Source organism: Eucyclogobius newberryi, unplaced genomic scaffold, assembly GCF_026437365.1.
Source record: "Eucyclogobius newberryi isolate DKJ021-1_F unplaced genomic scaffold, fEucNew1.0.hap1 SCAF_17, whole genome shotgun sequence".
Taxonomy (NCBI): Eukaryota; Metazoa; Chordata; class Actinopteri; order Gobiiformes; family Gobiidae; genus Eucyclogobius; species Eucyclogobius newberryi.
The window spans coordinates 7,574,749-7,598,356 of NW_027315801.1; the positions used below are offsets into that span (position 1 = coordinate 7,574,749).

Sequence of the window (23,608 nt, forward strand, 5' to 3'; positions counted from 1 at the left end):
GGGGAAGAGGGGGCGGAGTCAGGGGGTAAAGCAGAGGATATGAGCTGGGAGAGCGTGAGGAGGTTGACTCACGAGGTAATGGTGCGTTTTTTGGGGTTGTTGGGCGAGGGTAGGGGGGGCGGAGAAAAGGATGCAGAGATGATCAGAGAGTGCGAAGGGGAGGGGGTGGGGGTTAGATATGGGTAGGAGAGAGGAACAGACTCCAGTCCAGAGTGTGGCCTTTGGTATGGGTGGGGAAGTCAATGTATTGGTTGAGAAGGAAGCAGTCCAGGAGAGAGAGGACGTCAGTAGGGCGTTGGGGCAGTCAATGTGGATGTTGAAGTCACCAGTGAGTAGGAGGCGGGCAGAGAGAGAGGATGCGATGGTGAGGAGTTCAGACAATTCAGTGAGAATAGAGGGGTGGGGCTTTGGGGGACGATAGATTAGGATAGCGGTGATAGAGTTGGGGAGGGAGAAGGCGAGGTATTCAAATGATGAGATGGATGGAAGGTTGAGGTTCAGTTCAGTGATGGATGTAGATTTTTGATGTATAACAGCAAGACCTCCCCCACGCCCGGAGAGGCAGGGTTTGGCAGTGTAAGTGTAGTTGGATGGAGTGGCTTGGTTGAGAGCATAGAAGTCCAGGGGCTATTGCCATGTTTCACAGAGGAGAAGCAGATCAATGTTATTGTCCAGTAGCAGTTCAGATATAACAGGTGATTTGAGATGGATGGGGGCGCAGGGGTGGGGGGGCGGAGGTTGCTGAGGTTGGCAGTGTGGCAGGTGGGGGTGACGGGGGGTAACTTGTCCAGAGTGAGGGGATAGGTGAGCCATCGTTGGAGTGTTGGTTGTGGGAGAGACCAGAGCCCCGGTGGATGTAGCGGGGCCAGCGAAGGATCCCAGCAGCAGCTGGGAGACGGTGGTTATGGTTGAGGAGGTGAAGGTCAGCAGCAGTGTAGGTGAGTGGGCGAGAAGTTGGTGGAGCGGTGGCCTGGAGACGCGGGAGTGATAGTCCGAGGAGGAGATGGAACGTAACAGCAGATGAGAGTAATCCGGTTAGTATGTTGGCAGTGGCTGGAAGCTGGTTAGCTAGAAGCTGGTGGGCAGGGAGTTGTGAGAAAGCAGCAGTGGACCGGGTGTTGAAGCTGGTGGAGTGAATGACGTTGGTTACCCGAGACCTTTTCTGCACAGCAGGTAGGCCCTGCAATGCCATGACAGGCCTCAGCAGGTGTTAAACCAGCTGTTAGCTGGCGGCTAGCGCAGTAGATAGTCCAGGAGTGAGGGAGGAGATGAGTGATAGACAGGTGCAGCAATGTCCGATGAAATGAAGGAACACAGATATGTAGACTTTACTGGAGACATGAGTATTTGCCCAATGTGGGCCAGTGTGTGTCAATGCGGTTGCTCGGAGCTGTGGTCACAAGGTCTCCGGTGCGGCAGCAACTCCAGAACCAGGTGGTGGGCAAAGGAAATAAGGGATGTCGTCAGGCTGAAGAAGGAGGCCTATCAGGCCTCTTTGGCTTGTAGGACTCCTGAGGTCATTGACAGGTATCGGTGGGCCAGGCTTCTGCAGTCGCAAAGGCAAAAACACGGTGCTGGGAGGAGTTTGGTTAGGCCATGTAGGAGGACTATTGGTCGGCCCCAAAGAAATTCTGACAAACCGTCCGGCGCTTCAGGAGGGGGAACCAGTGCTTCACCAACACCGTGTACGATGCGGGTGGAGACCTGCTGACCTCGACTGAGAATGTCGTTGGGCGGTGAAAGGAATACTTTGAGGACCTCCTTAATCCCACTGTCACGTCTTCCGAAGAGGAAGCAGAGACTGAGGACTCAGAGGCTGACTCGTCCATCACCCAAGCTGAAGTCACTGAGGTTGTTGGTAAGCACCTCAGTGGTAGGGCTCCGGGGGTGGAGCGGGTGAGATCCGCCCTGAGTACCTAAAGTCTCTGGATATTATAGGACTGTCTTGGCTGGTTGACTCTGTAACATCGCGTGGCGGTCGGGGACAGTGTTTCTGGACTGGCAGACCGGGGTGGTGATCCCTCTGTTCAAGAAGGGTGTGTTCCAACTACAGAGGGATCACACTCCTCAGGCCTCCCCGGTAAGGTCTATTCCAGGGTGCTGGAGAGGAGAATCTGACCGATAGTTGAACCTCGGATTCAGGAGGAGCAGAGTGGTTTTGGTCCTAGTGGTGGAACACTGGACCAGCTCTATACCCTCCATCGGGTGCTCGAGGGTTCATGGGAGTTTGCCCAGCCAGTCCACATGTGCTTTGTGGATCTGGAGAAGGTGTTTAACCGTGTCCCTCGGGGTGTCCTTTGCGGGGTGCTCCGGGAGTATGGGGTCCGGGGCCCTTTGCTCAGGGCTGTCCCGTCCCTGTATGACTGGAGCAGGAGCTGTGTTCGCATTGCTGGCAGTAAGTCAGACCTGTTCCCAGTGCATGTTGGACTCCTCCAGGACTGCCTTTTGTCACCGGTTCTGTTCATAGTTTTTATGGACAGAATTTCTAGGCGCAGTCAGGTGTCGGAGGGTGCGGTCAGGTGTCGGAGGGTAGGGTCAGGGGTCGGAGGGTCGGAGGGGGTCCGGTTTGGGGACCACAGGATCTCATCTCTGCTGTTTGCAGACGATGTTGTCCTGATGGCTCCATCAAACCCGGACCTGCAGCATGCACTGGGACGGTTTGCAGCCGAGGATGGGATGAGAATCAGCACCTCCAAATCCGAGGCCATGGTTCTCAACCGGAGGAAGGTGGTTTGCCCACTTTGGGTGGGTGGGGAGTCCTTGCCCCAAGTGAAGGAGTTCAAGTATCTCAGGGTCTTGTTCACGAGTGAGGGAAGGATGGAACTTGAGATTGACAGTTGAATCGGTGCAGCAGCTGCAGTGATGCAGTCGCTGCATGGGACTGTTGTGGTGAAGAAGGAGCTGAGTCGAAGACAAAGCTCTCTATTTACCGGTCAATCTACGTTCCAGCCCTCACCTATGGTCATGAGTTTTGAGTAATGCCCGAAAGGACAAGATCGTGGATACAAGCGGTCAAAATTCCTCCACCGGATGGCTGGGTGCTCCCTTAGAGATAGGTTGAGGAGCTCAGTCACACGGGAGGAGCTCGGAGTAGAGCCACTGCTCCTCCAGCTGAGGTGGCTCGGGCATCTGTTCCGGATTTCCCACCGGGAAGAGGCCCTGGGGAAGACCCAGGACACGCTGGAGGGACTATGTCTCTGGGCTGGCCTGGCAACGCCTCGGGATCCCCCCGGAGGAGTAGGAAGAAGGTACAGGAGAGCCTTTTTAACTCAGAAAATGTTTTGGGGTTTTTTCCTCCACCATCTGAGTTTTTTTTTTTTTTGCATTTTGTTTGTCGTATTGTGTTCCGTTGTTGTAGTTCCTACGTCTACCATCTGCCAGTAAGGCCTGCACAGGAGCCCCCGGCACAACATTGATCTCGATATTTTTCCATTGAGTTTCATATTCTGGGTCACACCAGCAATGCTCTGATTTGAGCTGAAATAAAGTCATATTTCAGACCAGGTAAACCCCAACCTCATTTTTCTTGTTGATTTTTTTTGGGTAGTTTTAAATTGGATTCAAGGTTTCCTGCCTTGCCATACAAATCCTGAGATCGCTTTATTCCACTCATCAAACAGCCGCGTGAGTATGGAAATTGAAAGAGTCTGAAACAGATTGAGAAATCTGGGCAAAACATTCATTTTTATAGTTTAAATCCTTTGATTTAGACTTAAGTATGGGATAAGATTACATTTTTTGAGGTCTTTCTTTAGAGCGGAGAAAAGAGGAGTGTAGGTTTTCCCTTAGATTATTGATAATGATAATTATTTATGGAAGACCACACCCGAATATTTATCCAGTTGCCATTTATAATTTGTTTCCAGACTTTGGACAAATATCCTGAAGGAAATGAATCACATTGGGTATGGAAATGTCTGTTTTGGTCAAATATAGTAGAACATCATCTGCATAGCAGGCACTTTTAAGTTCTGTCCAGCGGAGGCTGGTCCATGAAGCCGCCCCCCTCCTGTCAATCAGCCAAGTACATACATATTTTTGTGTCTAAAAACAATATAATTTGTTCAGAATTATCTTATATTCTTATTAGTTTAAATGTGTTAAAAACATATTTATATATATATATATATATATATATATATATATAAAATCAATTGAGACACCATAAACTGTTTGTCTAATATATTGGGACAATGGTTCCAAGTACAAAGCGAAGTGACCATTCATTTTGATTCTTGATGTTGGGCTACCGTAAAGAGCCCCAATATTTTTCATCATTAAATCATCTGTTCTAAATTTGGTTTGCTCAGTACATCCCAGTGGAGGACCACAAAATCAAATGTCGGGACAGACATCAGTTAAATGGAAAAAATGACACTCAATGGACTTATTCGAAAGACTTGACTAACCTGGACCTATATGTAGGGCGTATTGTGCCGTAATTTTATTGATTTTAGTGTGCCGTTTGTGTTAAGGTTATTTAAGATTCATATTAGTTTCCATTACTCCCTCACTGGTCTTTGTTATAAAAAGAGCCAGTGTAATTGTGCAAATCAATAATAACTTGAACGGGAGATGTCCATTTTCCACACATTTCATTTTATGAACGTGGTACTTTCTGAATAAAAGCAGATTAACTATATTCCAGTTCCCCAGTTACCATTTACATACGAGTTTGATCATTGGCAACATTTCCTCTGTAATCAATTGTTCTAAATGCTTTCATGGACAACAGGGTTTACGTTGGTCAAAAAAATAAATAAATAAATTCTCCTTGGCGTAAGGTGCAGTATATGGGTGTGTCTATGTCCAATATGAAGTCCCTGAACATGCTAGTGATGTAGCAGAGACCGCCATGGAGGGCCTGGATGACATTATAAGCCCCAAAGAAACCTTGAACAAAAACAAGTAGCCTTCAGCCATGTTTAATAGAATTTGCTGCATAGTAAAGCAGCCCGAAGTAATTTCTCAATAACATTTTCCATAACGAGTCAAGAAGTGTCTAGACCTTTGCTCTAGAACAAAATACACAAGTGAAATTGAGCAGATGAATGACTTTATTCAAGATTTCAGGAATGATGGAGTGCATGTTAATACTCTTCCCCCTCCTCGTCTTCATCTCCCACACTGTCTGCTCCCACCTCTTCATAATCCTTCTCCAGAGCGGCCATGTCCTCGCGGGCCTCAGAGAACTCACCCTCCTCCATGCCCTCTCCCACGTACCAGTGCACAAAGGCCCTCTTGGCGTACATCAGGTCAAACTTGTGGTCCAGCCGAGCCCAGGCCTCTGCTATAGCAGTGGTGTTACTCAGCATGCACACGGCCCTCTGCACCTTGGCCAGGTCTCCTCCAGGGACCACAGTGGGCGGCTGGTAGTTGATGCCCACCTTGAACCCAGTGGGACACCAGTCCACGAACTGGATGGAGCGTTTGGTCTTGATGGTGGCGATGGCGGCGTTCACGTCTTTGGGCACAACATCTCCACGGAAAAGCAGACAACAGGCCATGTATTTGCCGTGACGAGGGTCACATTTCACCAACTGGTTTGCTGGTTCAAAGCAGGCGTTTGTGATCTCGGACACGGAGAGCTGCTCGTGGTAGGCCTTCTCAGCGGAGATGACTGGGGCGTAGGTGGCCAGAGGGAAGTGGATACGAGGGTAGGGCACCAAGTTGGTCTGGAACTCTGTCAGATCCACGTTGAGGGCTCCATCAAAGCGCAGAGAGGCTGTGATGGAGGACACGATCTGACTGATGAGCCTGTTGAGGTTAGTATATGAGGGACGCTCGATGTCCAGGTTCCTGCGGCAGATGTCGTAGATGGCCTCGTTGTCGACCATGAAGGCGCAGTCGGAGTGCTCTAGGGTGGTGTGGGTGGTCAGGATGGAGTTGTAGGGCTCCACCACAGCAGTGGACACCTGAGGGGCGGGGTAGATGGAGAACTCCAGCTTGGATTTCTTGCCGTAGTCGACAGAGAGACGCTCCATCAGCAGAGAGGTGAAGCCAGAGCCGGTGCCTCCTCCAAAGCTGTGGAACACCAGGAAGCCCTGCAGCCCCGTGCACTGGTCGGCCTGTGGAGACACACCGTTTAAAGAGGAGCTCATAATGACACACACACACACCTTGAGACGGCTCGCACCAGTTTGCGGATCCTGTCCAGCACCAGGTCAATGATCTCTTTGCCGATGGTGTAGTGACCACGAGCGTAGTTGTTTGCAGCGTCCTCCTTCCCAGTGATCAGCTGCTCGGGGTGGAACAGCTGTCGGTAAGTTCCACTGCGAACCTCATCTGTGGAGAAGAAAATTACATTCAACAAAGTGCGACCAGAAGAAGAAAAGCCTTCAAGTTTTGAGACACTCCTGAACTTTGGTAATAGTTTAATGTGTTCCGCACCAATGACAGTGGGCTCCAGGTCAACAAACACGGCCCTGGGCACGTGTTTCCCAGCCCCAGTCTCGCTGAAGAAGGTGTTGAAGGAATCATCTCCTCCACCGATGGTTTTGTCACTGGGCATCTGTCCATCAGGCTGGATCCCATGCTCCAGGCAGTACAGCTCCCAGCAGGCATTACCAATCTGCACTCCGGCCTGGCCCACGTGGACTGAGATGCACTCACGCTGAGGGGAAACAAATGCATGTCTTTAAGCTTCTCATGCAGACATCTGTATGTCCAAGATACATTAGGAATAATTGATAATAATGCATTGTTTCCTGTTAAATAAAGCACTTTTAACTAATTTAAGTAATTTATAGTGAAAAAACAGAGCTGAATTCCTTTGTTATTGTGACTTAAGTAAAACAGACTCTGCATAATTAGTAATGAATGTTGATTATTTCATAGCCTAGACAACAAATGACATCTTTTGTGAGGCCTGCAGGCTTAAATTGATTTAGGAAATATATGAGGATCTGGAAACTATTGGAGATCTTATAATGGCATTTATGGGACTGAGCGGGAAACAGCTTTGGCCTGTTCCAACTCGTCCACCGGTCACTACAGATGGACAATAAACCTTGACCAAGACCTTTGTACAAGTCATGACCAAACTTAAGTAGGCGGTGACGTAATGAGAACATAGCAAAATATGATCAAGAGCATGATCATCAAATGACTAAAGATGAATTGACCTTTAGTCATCTCACATGTTACAAGCCATTATATTAAGTTAAGTAGAGCTTTTATAAGTAAACGCCACCAGATCATTTGATCCAAATCTTTAAGAGCCATTTTTAACCAAACGAATATAAAATAAATTGTACTGTCATTTTTAAAAAAGGGAATATGCTTCACGTGCCAGGATAAGACTTGTCTGCAAATAAAAACCTAGATAAATAGTTGGGTCTTAATTACAATAAGCCAGGAATCAAAAATGTGCTTTATTTATAGTCAGAACAACAAGAGGCAAAACGCAAGTAGAGGTTTCATTACGCGCAGTGTCCAGAGGCACTGACCAGAGGCACTGACCAGAGGCACTGACCATCACTAATCGGTCAAAGTGCGTCATCGTGCAAGAATCGATGAGGCTTAAGATGATAAAAGCAGAAAGGCCAGTGAAGTGAGATGTGAGCATATAAACAGTTGTAGAGCCTCAGAGCAGCTGCTGCGGCCTAAATATGAACCAAAGAATCTGACCGGAGGAAAGAACCTGACCGGACTGGTGATTGTCCCACGTGCGTAACCGGCAACAACGGCTCCTTTAAGAGGGAATTTATATGAAATATCCACATATTTGAACAAATACTCACCATGATTGGTCGACAGAGAAGAGAAGCAGCAGACGAGAGGAGAAAAGAGCAGCAGAAGTAAACTCTCACAGCAGAGACCTCGATGCGTCTCAGGCAAGAATCAGCTCTGGAGATGGCGAGAGGGTGGGGCGTATTTATACCGCGTGCGTCAGCCAAGAGCGGGCGCGGGAGCGGATTGGCTGCTGAAGTCACGTGCCCCCTGTCTCATTGGACAAGCTCCAAATTCAAAGACAGAATGAAGCATCTTTGTAGAAAAAAGAGCGCAGCAGTCATATACATGTAGGCTGTAGTAAGCCCTTTATCCTCCGAGATAACTATAAGTCCACAGTGAAATATTTAGTTTTTTTTGTCAATAGGCAAAATAATGATGTTGATCTAAACCTAATTGTTTAAACCTCCAAAGTAAAAGTACACTTGTGTGGGCAGCCGTTGAATTGATCCCAAAAGTAATTCAACACAAAAGTATCAGATTAAGCTTCACATCTGCACCACTAGAGGGTGCGCATTCACCACTTTATATTTGGTCACTAGTCACTGCTTCAGATGAAACTTAAAAGTGACAAGAATTAAACTAGAAAGATAAAGATTTGAGCAAACTCACAAAATGCTGGCATCACGTTTATTGAAAAACATTTCATAAATACATTCTTTAATTTAAAAAACATATCACAAAATGAACAATGTGAAGTGCCTCACAGATGTTTTATGCACATCATGTTGTGTTTAGTACTCTTCTCCTTCTCCCCCGTCCTCGACGGAGTCGACTCCCACCTCTTCATAATCCTTCTCCAGAGCGGCCATGTCCTCACGGGCCTCAGAGAACTCGCCCTCCTCCATGCCCTCTCCCACATACCAGTGCACAAAGGCCCTCTTGGCGTACATCAGGTCAAACTTGTGGTCCAGCCGAGCCCAGGCCTCTGCTACAGCAGTGGTGTTGCTCAGCATGCACACGGCCCTCTGCACCTTGGCCAGGTCTCCTCCAGGGACCACAGTGGGCGGCTGGTAGTTGATGCCCACCTTGAACCCAGTGGGACACCAGTCCACGAACTGGATGGTGCGTTTGGTCTTGATGGTGGCGATGGCGGCGTTCACGTCTTTGGGCACGACGTCTCCGCGATACAAAAGACAGCAGGCCATGTACTTGCCGTGACGAGGGTCACATTTCACCAACTGATTGGCTGGTTCAAAGCAGGAGTTGGTAATTTCTGAAACGGTTAACTGCTCGTGGTAGGCCTTCTCAGCGGAGATGACTGGGGCGTAGGTGGCCAGAGGAAAGTGGATACGAGGGTAGGGCACCAAGTTGGTCTGGAACTCTGTCAGATCCACGTTGAGGGCTCCATCAAAGCGCAGAGAGGCTGTGATGGAGGACACGATCTGACTGATGAGCCTGTTGAGGTTAGTATAAGTGGGACGCTCGATGTCCAGGTTCCTGCGGCAGATGTCGTAGATGGCCTCGTTGTCCACCATGAAGGCGCAGTCGGAGTGCTCAAGGGTGGTGTGGGTGGTCAGGATGGAGTTGTAGGGCTCCACCACAGCAGTGGACACCTGAGGGGCGGGGTAGATGGAGAACTCCAGCTTGGACTTCTTGCCGTAGTCGACAGAGAGACGCTCCATCAGCAGAGAGGTGAAGCCAGAGCCGGTGCCTCCTCCAAAGCTGTGGAACACCAGGAAGCCCTGCAGCCCCGTGCACTGGTCGGCCTGTGGAGACACACCGTTTAAAGAGGAGCTCATAATGACACACACACACACCTTGAGACGGCTCGCACCAGTTTGCGGATCCTGTCCAGCACCAGGTCAATGATCTCTTTGCCGATGGTGTAGTGACCACGAGCGTAGTTGTTTGCAGCGTCCTCCTTCCCAGTGATCAGCTGCTCAGGGTGGAACAGCTGCCTGTATGTGCCGGTGCGCACCTCGTCTGTGGAACACAGTCAGGTTAAACATCATTCACATGGGCTCATGCACTTAAGGCTCCAAACAGCAGTTTACTGCATTTACCAATGACAGTGGGCTCCAGGTCCACAAACACGGCCCTGGGCACGTGTTTCCCAGCCCCAGTCTCGCTGAAGAAGGTGTTGAAGGAATCATCTCCTCCACCGATGGTTTTGTCACTGGGCATCTGTCCATCAGGCTGGATCCCATGCTCCAGGCAGTACAGCTCCCAGCAGGCATTACCGATCTGCACTCCGGCCTGGCCCACGTGGACTGAGATGCACTCACGCTGCAAATAGAGAAAGGTTCAAATACTTAAGTTACTTTTTTATCTGCTCCGTCATCACACACTGAGGGATCACTGAGTGTTTTTTACAGTTTACAGAGTTACTATGGATAAAAAGTAACATTCTCTTGTCCAAAACTGCTTTAATGACATAATTCCAGATGTACACAAAGTTTAAACTTCATTTAAAAGAGGAATTAAACCAGCAGAAACTTCTTTGTGACTAGTTAATAGAAAATAGGTCACGCTCAAATTTCTGCAGTTTAAAATCAAACCACATTCAAAATGGGACTACATCTTAAAATATTGTTAAATAGACACTCGTCCCGCTAATCCTGTTCTTTTATATACACTTTTACATCACTGTATGGACACAATGACCCATGACAAAAGAAAGGTTAATTGTGTTAACCTTTGACTTAACACAAAATCTGACTCGAAATGTCAAAAAAGAACCACTCACCATGTTCGCAGAAGATGTTGGACAGTTTGTGGATGGATAAGGAGGCTGAACGCGACGCTTTCTGTTGGGAGAGATACTCTGAACTGTGTGGACTGTAAGGTTCTGGTTCAGGTTAGTAGCTGTCACTACTCAAGGCCTGGGCGGATATTCGGAGAGATGGACACAATGAGGAGACACAGGCCCAGGAGCTTTATCGAACTTCACTGGTACACACAGATTGCTTTCTGATTCTCTGATCGTTCTCGGACTCTGCTCTGAGTTCTCCCTGATCCGTCTGATCGATCGCTCGTTTGCTCACTCGTGCGTCTAGATAGGCCAACTGGATGATATCTTAATCATCCCCCTTGCCAAGCTTTTCTTCTTCTTTGGTGTTTTTTTAGACTGTGCAGCTGCCGATATATCCATTTATCTTCAAAGCATAACTTCACAGCGCCTGAAGTCATCAAGCAGAATGGAATGCAAGCTGCATCTTATGACGCGATGCCCCATTCCATCCCGGCCGACAAAGGCTGGATCGCCAGTTCCGGCCGAACTGAAACCGCAACAACTGACAAGGCCAGACCGGTTCTACGGGGTGTCTTTTGTACACTCACAGTTAGGCCTTTACGTGGTCCCCTGCGATTGCTCCATGGGGTTGTTGTTGTTGTTGTTGTTGTTGTTGTTGTTGTTTTATGGCGGTTGGCATCCAATTGTTGCATTACCGCCAGACTTTATTCCTCAGACTTTTCGTAGTCCTCAGACTGTCGTAGTCCGTAAAAGTACTCCTTCCATTGCTTTGGTGTTACAAAGCCCATGAGGTCATGATATGTCTTTGTGACTAGAATAGTTGTTGTTGTTTCAGAGACCAACCGGCGGAGGAGAGTGCATCGGTGGTCGAAGACGTTCTGGACGGCGTGGAGGAACAGCCATTTCTGGCTGCACGTGCCCGGAAACGTAAAAAGTCCCTTAGCTCGTCCGAGGGTTCTGGGAATGAGCAGCAGGATGAGGCTGAAGCTATTGATATCCGGGGTGAGAGCAGAGACTGTAAGGTGATCATAAAGCTTGCACAGGATAGTGCATCCTTTAAGGAGTGGAATTCAGTGGCATTGTCAAAGAGCCTAACTGTAGCTGTGGGAGTGATCAAGAGTGCGAGTGTCCTTAGAGATGGCTCGCTGCTGGTCGTGTGCAAGGACGCGGCTCAGCAACGGAAGGCGATTGGAACTAAACGTCTGGGTGGAAAGGACATTCTTGTGTCTGATGCTGAAAGAAACACGGTCAGAGGAGTTATCGTAGGTGTCCCTACGGCGACGTCTGTGGATGAAGTTAAGGAGAATTTGACTGGAGCTAAGGTGCTGGACGCTAGGCGGTTGAAGGTGACCTGGTCTGGGGTAAGATGTGACAGCTTGTCGGTAATGGTAACGCTTGAAGGGAGGTGCCTGCCTAGTAAGGTGTTCATTGGGTTCATGTGCCATGACGTTAGGCCATATGTTCCACCGCCCCTGCGTTGCTTTAAGTGCCAGCGCTTTGGGCATATTGCAGCGGTCTGTAGAGGGAGGCAAAGATGTGGTAAATGTGCAGGAGATCACGAGTATGGGAAGTGTGACGTGGGAGCAAAACTGAAGTGCTGTAACTGTGGGGAAGAACATAGCGCTGCCTACGGGGGATGCAGGTTTAGCAAAAGAGCTGCTGAGGTGCATAAAATAAAGGTCTCTCAAGGTATATCCTATGCAGATGCAGTCAAGAAAGTTTCAAGTAATGAGTTTAGAGTAAATACAGAGAGAGGAGCCAGCGCTGCTCCCAGCCAGGGCGAAATGAGAAAGGCCAGCGTGGCTCCCAAGAAGTGTGAAGGTTTCAAGAGTGGAGGTCCCAAGTGTGCAGGTTCCAGAATTAATGAGAATACCCTGGTTGTGGATAGAGAGGATTTTGTACTCTTTATGGTGGATGTTGTAAACTGTGCTGCTCAGACTCAAAGCAGAACTGAAAGGATCAGGATCATTGCTAAAGCTGCAGGGAGATTCCTTGGAACAAAGGAGCTTGATTGGGCAGATATAGAAAACAGGCTAAAGGCGCTAAATGGGAGTCGGAGTGATGGGGGTCTGCTTGTGGGGAGTCAGAGTGATCAGAGTGACGAGATGGGGGTGGGGGTGGTCTCCTGTCCTCGTCCAGTCTCGTAGACGCACGGCTACCAAGCGGCGACATCAGTGGAAATATTAAAGCCTATAGAATGAAGCCTAAAGAATAAAGCTGTACGGTGGAAGCACCGAACGTCAAAGAAGGAGAGGAAGATGAAGAAGAGTCTCCCTCTGTGTATGTATGGATTTAGCAGGGAGGTGTCGAGAGCTAGATCCCAATACAATACACGTCTGAAGCAGCAGTTCTTCAACAACAACCCCGCCTCTGTGTGGAGTGGCCCCTTCTCTGTGTGGAGTGGGCCCGCCTCTGTGTGGAGTGGGCTCCAGCTTCTCACCAGTTACAAAAACTGGCTAAATGGCTCAGCTCCTTCTACTGCAGATTTGACACCCCCGCCCCCACTGTGGCCAACTCTGTGGCCAGTCTGTCCTCCAGACCGGCTCTTTGTAGCCATTGGTAGGATTTCGTGATATCAGCCACTTCAGTTATGTTCCGATGGTACATCCCATTTAGGGCGTGTCCTCCCATGATGGTCCCTCCAGCACCTCGTCATCCTCTGTTCCCCATTGTCTGAGACATTCACTGAGCACGTCATCTGTAGGAGCCTTGTTCTTGATCTACTTATGGATCTTGGAAGTTTCGTCCTGGATAGTGGTGGCAAATTTATCTTCTGCATTTGACCCATCCTCAAGGGTCTCTGGGTTGAATGTGGGTCTGTGCTTATCACTTTTTTACAATTTATCCACCAATATCTGTTCTTTAAGAATTGAATAAATCAACCTTACCGTTGAATATATCAACCAATCCTGCATATTTTATGCATGGTATCGATGCATACACAATTATTGCACGAGCATTATTGCAAGATAATTGTGTATGCTTTAATCTCCTTTGATAATCAGCTACATTTACAAAAGGACAAACTGCTGACACAGACGACACTGACCTGAGACTGACAATAGCGGATTCTGCTGGTCCAAGGCAGTAAAGTGCTGTTTAAAGTATGAATTATCAATGTTGAGCATCCTTCTGTCCTCTTCATGACTAGAACATCTTTAATGACCAAAATTACTCCATTGATTTATTAAAACTTTATTTAGAATAGTGCCAAAATTACAGTTTTGCAGAGTGGGTTAGTCATTACATTAGGATCTTTAGGAACCAATCTGATATGACCAAAGTAATAACTGACATGAAGCTTGGAATGTTTAGCAATTTATTACATATTTGTATAATTTTGCACTTTTTCCTCCCTTTAGTACTCCTCTCCCTCCTCCTCTCCTTCTCCCTCAATGGAGTCGACTCCCACCTCTTCATAATCCTTCTCCAGAGCGGCCATGTCCTCACGGGCCTCAGAGAACTCACCCTCCTCCATGCCCTCTCCCACGTACCAGTGCACAAAGGCCCTCTTGGCGTACATCAGGTCAAACTTGTGGTCCAGCCGAGCCCAGGCCTCTGCTATAGCAGTGGTGTTACTCAGCATGCACACGGCCCTCTGCACCTTGGCCAGGTCTCCTCCAGGGACCACAGTGGGCGGCTGGTAGTTGATGCCAACCTTGAACCCAGTGGGACACCAGTCCACGAACTGGATGGTGCGTTTGGTCTTGATGGTGGCGATGGCGGCGTTCACGTCTTTGGGCACGACGTCTCCGCGATACAAAAGACAGCAGGCCATGTACTTGCCGTGACGAGGGTCACATTTCACCAACTGGTTTGCTGGTTCAAAGCAGGCGTTTGTGATCTCGGACACGGAGAGCTGCTCGTGGTAGGCCTTCTCAGCGGAGATGACTGGGGCGTAGGTGGCCAGAGGGAAGTGGATACGAGGGTAGGGCACCAAGTTGGTCTGGAACTCTGTCAGATCCACGTTGAGGGCTCCATCAAAGCGCAGAGAGGCTGTGATGGAGGACACAATTTGACCAATAAGCCTATTCAGATTAGTGTAAGTGGGACGCTCGATGTCCAGGTTCCTGCGGCAGATGTCGTAGATGGCCTCGTTGTCCACCATGAAGGCGCAGTCGGAGTGCTCAAGGGTGGTGTGGGTGGTCAGGATGGAGTTGTAGGGCTCCACCACAGCAGTGGACACCTGAGGGGCGGGGTAGATGGAGAACTCCAGCTTGGACTTCTTGCCGTAGTCGACAGAGAGACGCTCCATCAGCAGAGAGGTGAAGCCAGAGCCGGTGCCTCCTCCAAAGCTGTGGAACACCAGGAAGCCCTGCAGCCCCGTGCACTGGTCGGCCTGTGGAGACACACCGTTTAAAGAGGAGCTCATAATGACACACACACACACCTTGAGACGGCTCGCACCAGTTTGCGGATCCTGTCCAGCACCAGGTCAATGATCTCTTTGCCGATGGTGTAGTGACCACGAGCGTAGTTGTTTGCAGCGTCCTCCTTCCCAGTGATCAGCTGCTCAGGGTGGAACAGCTGCCTGTATGTGCCGGTGCGCACCTCGTCTGTGGAACACAGTCAGGTTAAACATCATTCACATGGGCTCATGCACTTAAGGCTCCAAACAGCAGTTTACTGCATTTACCAATGACAGTGGGCTCCAGGTCCACAAACACGGCCCTGGGCACGTGTTTCCCAGCCCCAGTCTCGCTGAAGAAGGTGTTGAAGGAATCATCTCCTCCACCGATGGTTTTGTCACTGGGCATCTGTCCATCAGGCTGGATCCCATGCTCCAGGCAGTACAGCTCCCAGCAGGCATTACCGATCTGCACTCCGGCCTGGCCCACGTGGATGGAGATACACTCACGCTGAGGGGAAAGCAAATAAAAGTTTTATTTCGATACAAATATACAATCATCTTCTTATAATCGGATTGGGATGTATTTCCACATTCACTCTGGTAACCTAATGGCGTCTGTATCCATTGTCTGTCTCAGGACAATGGAAGGTTGTAACTTTATTGTGACGCACTGCGTTGTCTCCATAGCGACACTGAGCGCAGGCTTCGTCTTCCTGCTGTCCTTTGAACGCCTCAGAGGTCGTCTCATCTCAATGAGCTCATTTACTATCATCCTGCATTTTTAATGACCCTGCATCTGTGCCGGTGTAAGATTACAACTTCAGTTTGAGGCAGCGCCCAAAGATGCATCATGAACCAGACGAGATGCTGAGAAAGCATCACGTGGTCTGAGTCTGATCGTTGCACTGTGATCTGCTGGTGCCACAGACGGTGCAGTGTGCGCCAAAAGGGCGACACCTCTGCACCAAACGGCTCAAATAAAGACATGTCTGTGGTTACATGCGCACTCGACATCGGATTATTATTTGGTTTCTGGAGTTATTGGATTATTAAAATGTTTTGTTGACAGCACAATCAAAAAAAAACAAATCTTCTGATGGTTGTGGTCCTTCTGATTACTCATCATTCTCTCGTCTTTTCTCTTATTGGGCCAGAAATGGGCAAATGATCAGATTTTAGTCTGTATATAAACATAGCCACTGATAAAGATGTCTAATGGATTCATATTATGCAGTAGAGGTAAATCGTGCTCCTTTTCTCTAAGCCTGCTCCAAAACTCCTCTTAACCCGCTGCGTAAACGGCGCGTAAAGGCAGGTGGATGCAGCTCTGCAAAACACAAACCACAGAAAGATCTCTTACCATTCTGATCCTTTAGCACGAGTCACAAAGTCACTGCCGCCCCGGGATGAGAAGTCTTACAATTCGACTGTTATGGGATCGATGTAAGAGACGATGGCGCGCGCGGGGATGGACTGCGGGCTATATACGCGTGACGCACCGGGACCGGAGGCGCCGCTGCTCTGGTTGGGCAGATCCGCGTCAGTCTCGCGCTTTTCTAACCGACCTCGGCTTCTGATTGGCCAGAGCGCAGTCTCCAGCTCGGGTACCGCCCTGAAGGGCCCGCCTCTTCCCGGCGTCCACGCGTCACTGCAGCAGCGCGAGACCGGAAGACCGGGAGAATGCTGCGTCATTGTCAGCCCGGTCACGGCGCGGCGAGTAACGGACAACTGCGGACACGAAGACCACGTGACGTTTAACCAAAGTCTTGGCAACTACAAAGTGACAACAATGATGACAAGAAGAATATGAGCCAAGGCTGCGCTCAAATAGGAGTAAAGTATCTTCAAAAATAATATTACTCAAGTAGAAGTATAATGTAGGAATTGCTCAAGTAAGAGTCAAAAAGTATTTGGGGAAATTGCTGTTTAAGTGAGAGTAACTGTCTGGATGTAATATCTGATTCATAATTTGGAGTGTGAAGGACAAAACATGAAATTATCTGCTATTTTCAAGGGACAAACACAAAAATAAGAAAAACCTTATCACATCTGAAGCAGCAAGCAATATAAATGTTCAAGTTTGGGCAGGGTTCATAGACTAAAATTAAATGAAATATGTCCCGATATTCAGACGATATGATGTCAGAAATGTGGTAAAACATCTTTAAATGTATCAGTTCAGGTTTGATTATCCAACAAACGTCAAATGTCTAAAATGAACCACAAAAGTGCTTTTTTAAATAATATACTTGATATTCAAATGTTGCATATCTTAAAAACAACATTTACGATATTATGCAGATGTCGATATATTGTGCTCCAGTTCAAATCATTGGTTGACTTACAGTGGGAAAAGGAACCAGAGGTTTTACTGAAGTAAAGACTGGGAAGAGACATACGCCAAACTGACTTAATACAGACTTTTGCTCTTTGTGTTTTTTTCTGTTGTTTTTTGTTAAGAAATATATGAAAACAAGACAATAAAATGATAAATATATTAGTATCAGCAGCATGCATTGGTAAGATCATGGGACACATATCAAGTATAATGGCCCTAATATGGACCCCTGAGGGACACCACACTGTATATCAACTCTCCATTACTACAAATAAACTGGGATTGATTACAAATGTAGCGTTCACAAAACTGGCTAACATTATAAAGTCCAAAAAGGTTACGTAGATGTTTGAGTATTTGATGACGTCATACTCTCAGCTGGTGGCCTATGTTACTCTATGGGAGTCACTGTTTTTTAAAATAATCATCCAAAATAGAAAGCTTTCTCACACTCCTGCTTGTTTCCTCTTGCCCTGGTTGTCATTTAGCGCCGCCCTGCACCCGTCGCCTGCCCCGCCTCCCTGCCCCCGCCGCTTGCCCTCGGTGCCAAGAGCCTGAGCCAAAGACTGTCACGTGACCTGCTTAAACACCTCCTTAACGACCGGCTGCCCCTCGCCACCAAATCTGCCCCCGAATAAGCCCGCCACAGCAGAATTGGGTACATTTGTTGTCCACGTCAATTTAAAGCTGGAGAGATGCATTATGCAACTCTCGTTTCCATGGAAATGTTATGCATTGACGTATCGACCTGGAACATACTGAGTTGCACCTGAACATTTGAACTATATTTGGTGGAAAAATTATACAATGGATTCTGCCTTTTTTTCACTTCCATAACGTCCATAAAATTAATTTTTGGTTAAATATGTGTCAGTCCAAACGTCCCGACAACAGCGTTACGCCCTCACGTAACGCAGAGCTGGTTCGTAAGTAAGAAAGACTTTAATAATAGAGCGTCTGACACCAATAGAAACTGAAATAAAAAGATAAATTACCATGAATATAGACGTACAAACCCGTGTGTGTCATATATCTTACTTCAAACTGTGGTATTGTGTCAGGTCAGGTGACACCTACAGGTCAAGTTACAGGACAGGTCTGTGGAGAGGTGACCAACTCAAAGTAAAAATGCATTTTAGCAGTATTTTAACATTATTTTAACGGTATTTTAGCAGTATTTAGCAGTATTTTAGCAGTATTTTGGCAGTATTCCTGTAATAAAGGTTATTTTTAGTATTATTCAAGAGGCAAATCTACAAAGGGCAAACCTGATCATTTATTCTGAATTTTGTTTAGTCCTGATGTAGACTTGGTTTGGTCCTGTTCTAGTCCTGGTTTAGTCCTGATGCAGACTTGGTTTGGCCCTGTTCTAGTCCTGGTTTAGTCCTGATGTAGACTTGGTTTGGTCCGGTTCTAGTCCTGGTTTAGTCCTGATGTAGACTTGGTTTGGTCCGGTTCTAGTCCTGGTTTAGTCCTGATGCAGACTTGGTTTGGCCCTGTTCTAGTCCTGGTTTAGTCCTGATGTAGACTTGGTTTGGTCCGGTTCTAGTCCTGGTTTAGTCCTGATGTAGACTTGGTTTGGTCCGGTTCTAGTCCTGGTTTAGTCCTGATGTAGACTTGGTTTGGTCCTGTTCTAGTCCTGGTTTAGTCCTGATGTAGACTTGGTTTGGTCCAGTTCTTTCCTGTCATTCTTTTGTCTGATTTACACAAGTTTAAACTCTAAAATCTTGCACCCGTCTGCATTTTCTTGCCTCTAAAGTTAAGTTATAGATGCAATAAAAGCGTTACTGCCAATAAACCATTGACAACCGTTGTCATGGGAAACCAAAGCACCATCAAGAATGCGGCGCTGCACAAACGACTGGCTTCAAGAACAAGAGTTGTGTTTGTTCTAAGCTTCATTATAAAGGACACTTGGTCCTGGGTTGGTCCAGTTCAGTTCTGAGAGTTGGTTTGGTCCTGATTTCAGTTTAGTTTCAGTTTAGTCCCAGTTTCAGTTTAGTCCCTGTTAAATCCTAGTTTAGTCACAGTTAAGTCCTAGTTTAGTCCCAGTTTAGTCCCAGTTTAGTTTCAATTTAGTCCCAGTTTAGTTTCAATTTAGTCCCAGTTTAGTTTCAATTTAGCCCCAGTTTAGTCCCAGTTTAGTTTCGGTTTAGTCCCAGTTTAGTCCAAGTTTAGTTTCAGTTTAGTCCCAGTTTGGTTTCAATTTAGTCCTAGTTTAGTCCCTGTTTAGTTACAGTTTAGTCCCAATTTAGTTTCAGTTTAGTCCAAGTTTGATTTCAGTTTAGTCCCAGTTTAGTCCCAGTTTAGTCCTAGTTTAGTCCCAGTTTAGTCCCAGTATAGTCCCAGTTTAGTCTCAGTTTAGTTTCAGTTTAGTCTCAGTTTAGTTTCAGTTTAGTCCCAGTTTAGTTTCAATTTAGTCCCAGTTTAGTTTCAGTTTATTCCCAGTTTAGTCCCACTTCAGTCCCAGTTTAGCCCCAGTTTAATTTCAATTTAGTCCTAGTTTAGTCCCAGTTTAGTTTCAGTTTAGTCCCAGTTCAGTCCAAGTTTAGTTTCAGTTTAGTCCCAGTTTAGTTTCTATTTAGTCCTAGTTTAGTCCCGGTTTAGTTTCAGTTTAGTCTCAGTTTAGTTTCAGTTTAGTCCCAGTTTAGTTTCAATTTAGTCCCAGTTTAGTTTCAGTTTATTCTCACTTTAGTCCCACTTCAGTCCCAGTTTAGCCCCAGTTTAATTTCAATTTAGTCCTAGTTTAGTCCCAGTTTAGTTTCAGTTTAGTCCCAGTTCAGTCCAAGTTTAGTTTCAGTTTAGTCCCAGTTTAGTTTCTATTTAGTCCTAGTTTAGTCCCAGTTTAGTTTCAGTTTAGTCCCAGTTTAGTTTCTATTTAGTCCTAGTTTAGTCCCAGTTTAGTTTCAGTTTAGTCCCAGTTTAGTTTCAATTTAGTCCCAGTTTAGTTTCAATTTAGCCCCAGTTTAGTCCCAGTTTAGTTTCGGTTTAGTCCCAGTTTAGTCCAAGTTTAGTTTCAGTTTAGTCCCAGTTTGGTTTCAATTTAGTCCTAGTTTAGTCCCTGTTTAGTTACAGTTTAGTCCCAATTTAGTTTCAGTTTAGTCCAAGTTTGATTTCAGTTTAGTCCCAGTTTAGTCCCAGTTTAGTCCTAGTTTAGTCCCAGTTTAGTCCCAGTTTAGTCCCAGTTTAGTCCCAGTTTAGTTCCAGTTTAGTCTCAGTTTAGTTTCAGTTTAGTCTCAGTTTAGTTTCAATTTAGTCCCAGTTTAGTTTCAATTTAGCCCCAGTTTAGTCCCAGTTTAGTTTCGGTTTAGTCCCAGTTTAGTCCAAGTTTAGTTTCGGTTTAGTCCCAGTTTAGTCCAAGTTTAGTTTCAGTTTAGTCCCAGTTTGGTTTCAATTTAGTCCTAGTTTAGTCCCAGTATAGTTCTAGTTTAGTCCCAATTTAGTTTCAGTTTAGTTTCAGTTTAGTCCCAGTTTAGTCCCAGTTTAGTTTCAGTTTAGTCCCAGTTTAGTCCCAGTTTAGTCCCAGTCTATTCCCTGTTTAGTCCCAGTTAAATCCCAGTTTAGTTTCAGTTTAATTCTAGTTTAGTCCCAGTTTAGTCCTAGTTTAATTTCAGTTTAGTTTCAGTTTAGTCCAAGTTTAGTTTCAGTTTAGTCACAGTTTAGTTTAAATTTAGTCACAGTTTATTTTCAATTAAGTCCCAGTTTATTTTCAGTTTAGTCCCAGTTTAGTTTCAGTTTAGTCCCAGTTTAGTTTCAGTTTAATCCCAGTTTAATTTCAATTTAGTCCCAGTCTAGTCCCAGTTTAGTTTCAATTTATTCACAGTTTTGTCCCAGTTTAGTTTCAGTTTAGTTTATCGATACATTGTGAAGCAATAGAAGCTTTGATTTGAAACAGCACTGGAAATATGAATGTGAAGGAATCAGTTTAGTTTCTGCACTTTTATTCATAACATATAACACAGCCACAGACGCTTTACACAAGGAGACAAACACAGACGAACACAGACGAACACAGACGAACACGGACAAACACAGACAGAACAGACAGAACACGGACAAACACGGACGGAACAGACAGAACAGACAGAACAGATAAACACAGACGAACACAGAAAAACACAGACAAACACAGAGAGAACAGACAAACACAGAGATAACAGACAAACACAGACAGAACAGACGAACACAGACAGAACATACAAACACAGACAGAACAGACGAACACAGACAAACACAGACAGAACAGACAAACACAGACAGAACAGACGAACACAGACAGAACATACAAACACAGACAGAACATACAAACACAGACAGAACAGACGAACACAGACAGAACATAAAAACACAGACAGAACAGACGAACACAGACAAACACAGACAGAACAGACAAACACAGACAGAACAGACGAACACAGACAGAACATACAAACACAGACAGAACATACAAACACAGACAGAACAGACGAACACAGACAGAACATACAAACACCGACAGAACATACAAATACAGACAGAACAGACAAACACAGACGAACACAGACAGAACAGACGAACACAGACAAACACAGACAGAACAGACAAACACAGACAGAACAGACAAACACAGACAAACACAGACAGAACAGACAAACACGGACGGAACAGACAGAACAGACAGAACAGATAAACACAGACGAACACAGAAAAACACAGACAAACACAGAGAGAACAGACAAACACAGACAGAACAGACGAACACAGACAGAACATACAAACACAGACAGAACAGACGAACACAGACAAACACAGACAGAACACGGACAAACACGGACGGAACAGACAGAACAGATAAACACAGACGAACACAGAAAAACACAAACAGAGAGAACAGACAAACACAGAGATAACAGACAAACACAGACAGAACAGACGAACACAGACAGAACATACAAACACAGACAGAACAGACGAACACAGACAAACACAGACAGAACAGACAAACACAGACAGAACAGACGAACACAGACAGAACATACAAACACAGACAGAACAGACGAACACAGACAGAACATACAAACACAGACAGAACAGACGAACACAGACAAACACAGACAGAACAGACAAACACAGACAGAACAGACGAACACAGACAGAAAATACAAACACAGACAGAACATACAAACACAGACAGAACATACAAACACAGACAGAACAGACGAACACAGACAGAACATACAAACACCGACAGAACATACAAATACAGACAGAACAGACAAACACAGACGAACACAGACAGAACAGACGAACACAGACAAACACAGACAGAACAGACAAACACAGACAGAACAGACAAACACAGACAAACACGGACGGAACAGACAGAACAGACAGAACAGATAAACACAGACGAACACAGAAAAACACAGACAAACACAGAGAGAACAGACAAACACAGACAGAACAGACGAACACAGACAGAACATACAAACACAGACAGAACAGACGAACACAGACAAACACAGACAGAACAGACAAACACGGACAAACACGGACAGAACAGACAGAACAGACAGAACAGATAAACACAGACGAACACAGAAAAACACAGACAAACACAGAGAGAACAGACAAACACAGAGAGAACAGACAAACACAGACAGAACAGACGAACACAGACAGAACATACAAACACAGACAGAACAGACGAACACAGACAAACACAGACAGAACAGACGAACACAGACAGAACATACAAACACAGACAGAACATACAAACACAGACAGAACAGACGAACACAGACAGAACATACAAACACCGACAGAACATACAAATACAGACAGAACAGACAAACACAGACGAACACAGACAGAACAGACGAACACAGACAAACACAGACGAACACAGACAAACACAGACGAACACAGACAGAACAGACAAACACAGACAAACACAGACGAACACAGACGAACACAGACAGAACAGACAAACACAGACAAACACAGACGAACGCAGACAGAACAGACAAACACAGACAGAACATACAAACACAGACGAACACAGACGAACACAGACAGAACAGACGAACACAGACAGAACAGACAAACACAGACGAACACAGACAAACACAGACGAACACAGACAGAACAGACAAACACAGACAAACACAGACGAACACAGACGAACACAGACAGAACAGACAAACACAGACAAACACAGACGAACGCAGACGAACGCAGACGAACGCAGACAGAACAGACAAACACAGACAGAACATACAAACACAGACGAACACAGACGAACACAGACAGAACAGACGAACACAGACAGAACATACAAACACAGACGAACACAGACGAACACAGACAGAACAGACGAACACAGACAGAACAGACAAACACAGACGAACACAGACAAACACAGACGAACACAGACAGAACAGACAAACACAGACAAACACAGACGAACGCAGACGAACACAGACAGAACAGACAAACACAGACAAACACAGAC

General features: G+C 46.3%; 3 protein-coding genes across 3 annotated transcripts; all 3 read right to left on the reverse strand.

Annotated features, from left to right (window-relative positions):
- Positions 1 to 5,036: 5,036 nt before the first annotated feature.
- LOC140362705 (tubulin alpha chain-like) lies at positions 5,037 to 7,864 on the reverse strand. The gene is made up of 4 exons (XM_072448861.1): positions 7,743 to 7,864; positions 6,391 to 6,613; positions 6,137 to 6,285; positions 5,037 to 6,068 (listed from the first exon to the last, which is right to left on the reverse strand). Exons 1-4 carry the CDS (start codon positions 7,743 to 7,745, stop codon positions 5,091 to 5,093), a joined length of 1,353 nt encoding a protein of 450 aa, XP_072304962.1. The 5' UTR covers positions 7,746 to 7,864; the 3' UTR covers positions 5,037 to 5,090.
- Positions 7,865 to 8,347: 483 nt separating this feature from the next.
- On the reverse strand, positions 8,348 to 10,469 carry LOC140362706 (tubulin alpha-1C chain). The gene is made up of 4 exons (XM_072448863.1): positions 10,421 to 10,469; positions 9,738 to 9,960; positions 9,509 to 9,657; positions 8,348 to 9,440 (listed from the first exon to the last, which is right to left on the reverse strand). The coding sequence occupies exons 1-4, from the start codon at positions 10,421 to 10,423 to the stop codon at positions 8,466 to 8,468; spliced, it is 1,350 nt and encodes a 449-aa protein (XP_072304964.1). The 5' UTR covers positions 10,424 to 10,469; the 3' UTR covers positions 8,348 to 8,465.
- Positions 10,470 to 13,605: 3,136 nt separating this feature from the next.
- LOC140362721 (tubulin alpha-1A chain) lies at positions 13,606 to 16,244 on the reverse strand. The gene is made up of 4 exons (XM_072448875.1): positions 16,138 to 16,244; positions 15,063 to 15,285; positions 14,834 to 14,982; positions 13,606 to 14,765 (listed from the first exon to the last, which is right to left on the reverse strand). The coding sequence occupies exons 1-4, from the start codon at positions 16,138 to 16,140 to the stop codon at positions 13,785 to 13,787; spliced, it is 1,356 nt and encodes a 451-aa protein (XP_072304976.1). The 5' UTR covers positions 16,141 to 16,244; the 3' UTR covers positions 13,606 to 13,784.
- Positions 16,245 to 23,608: the final 7,364 nt, after the last annotated feature.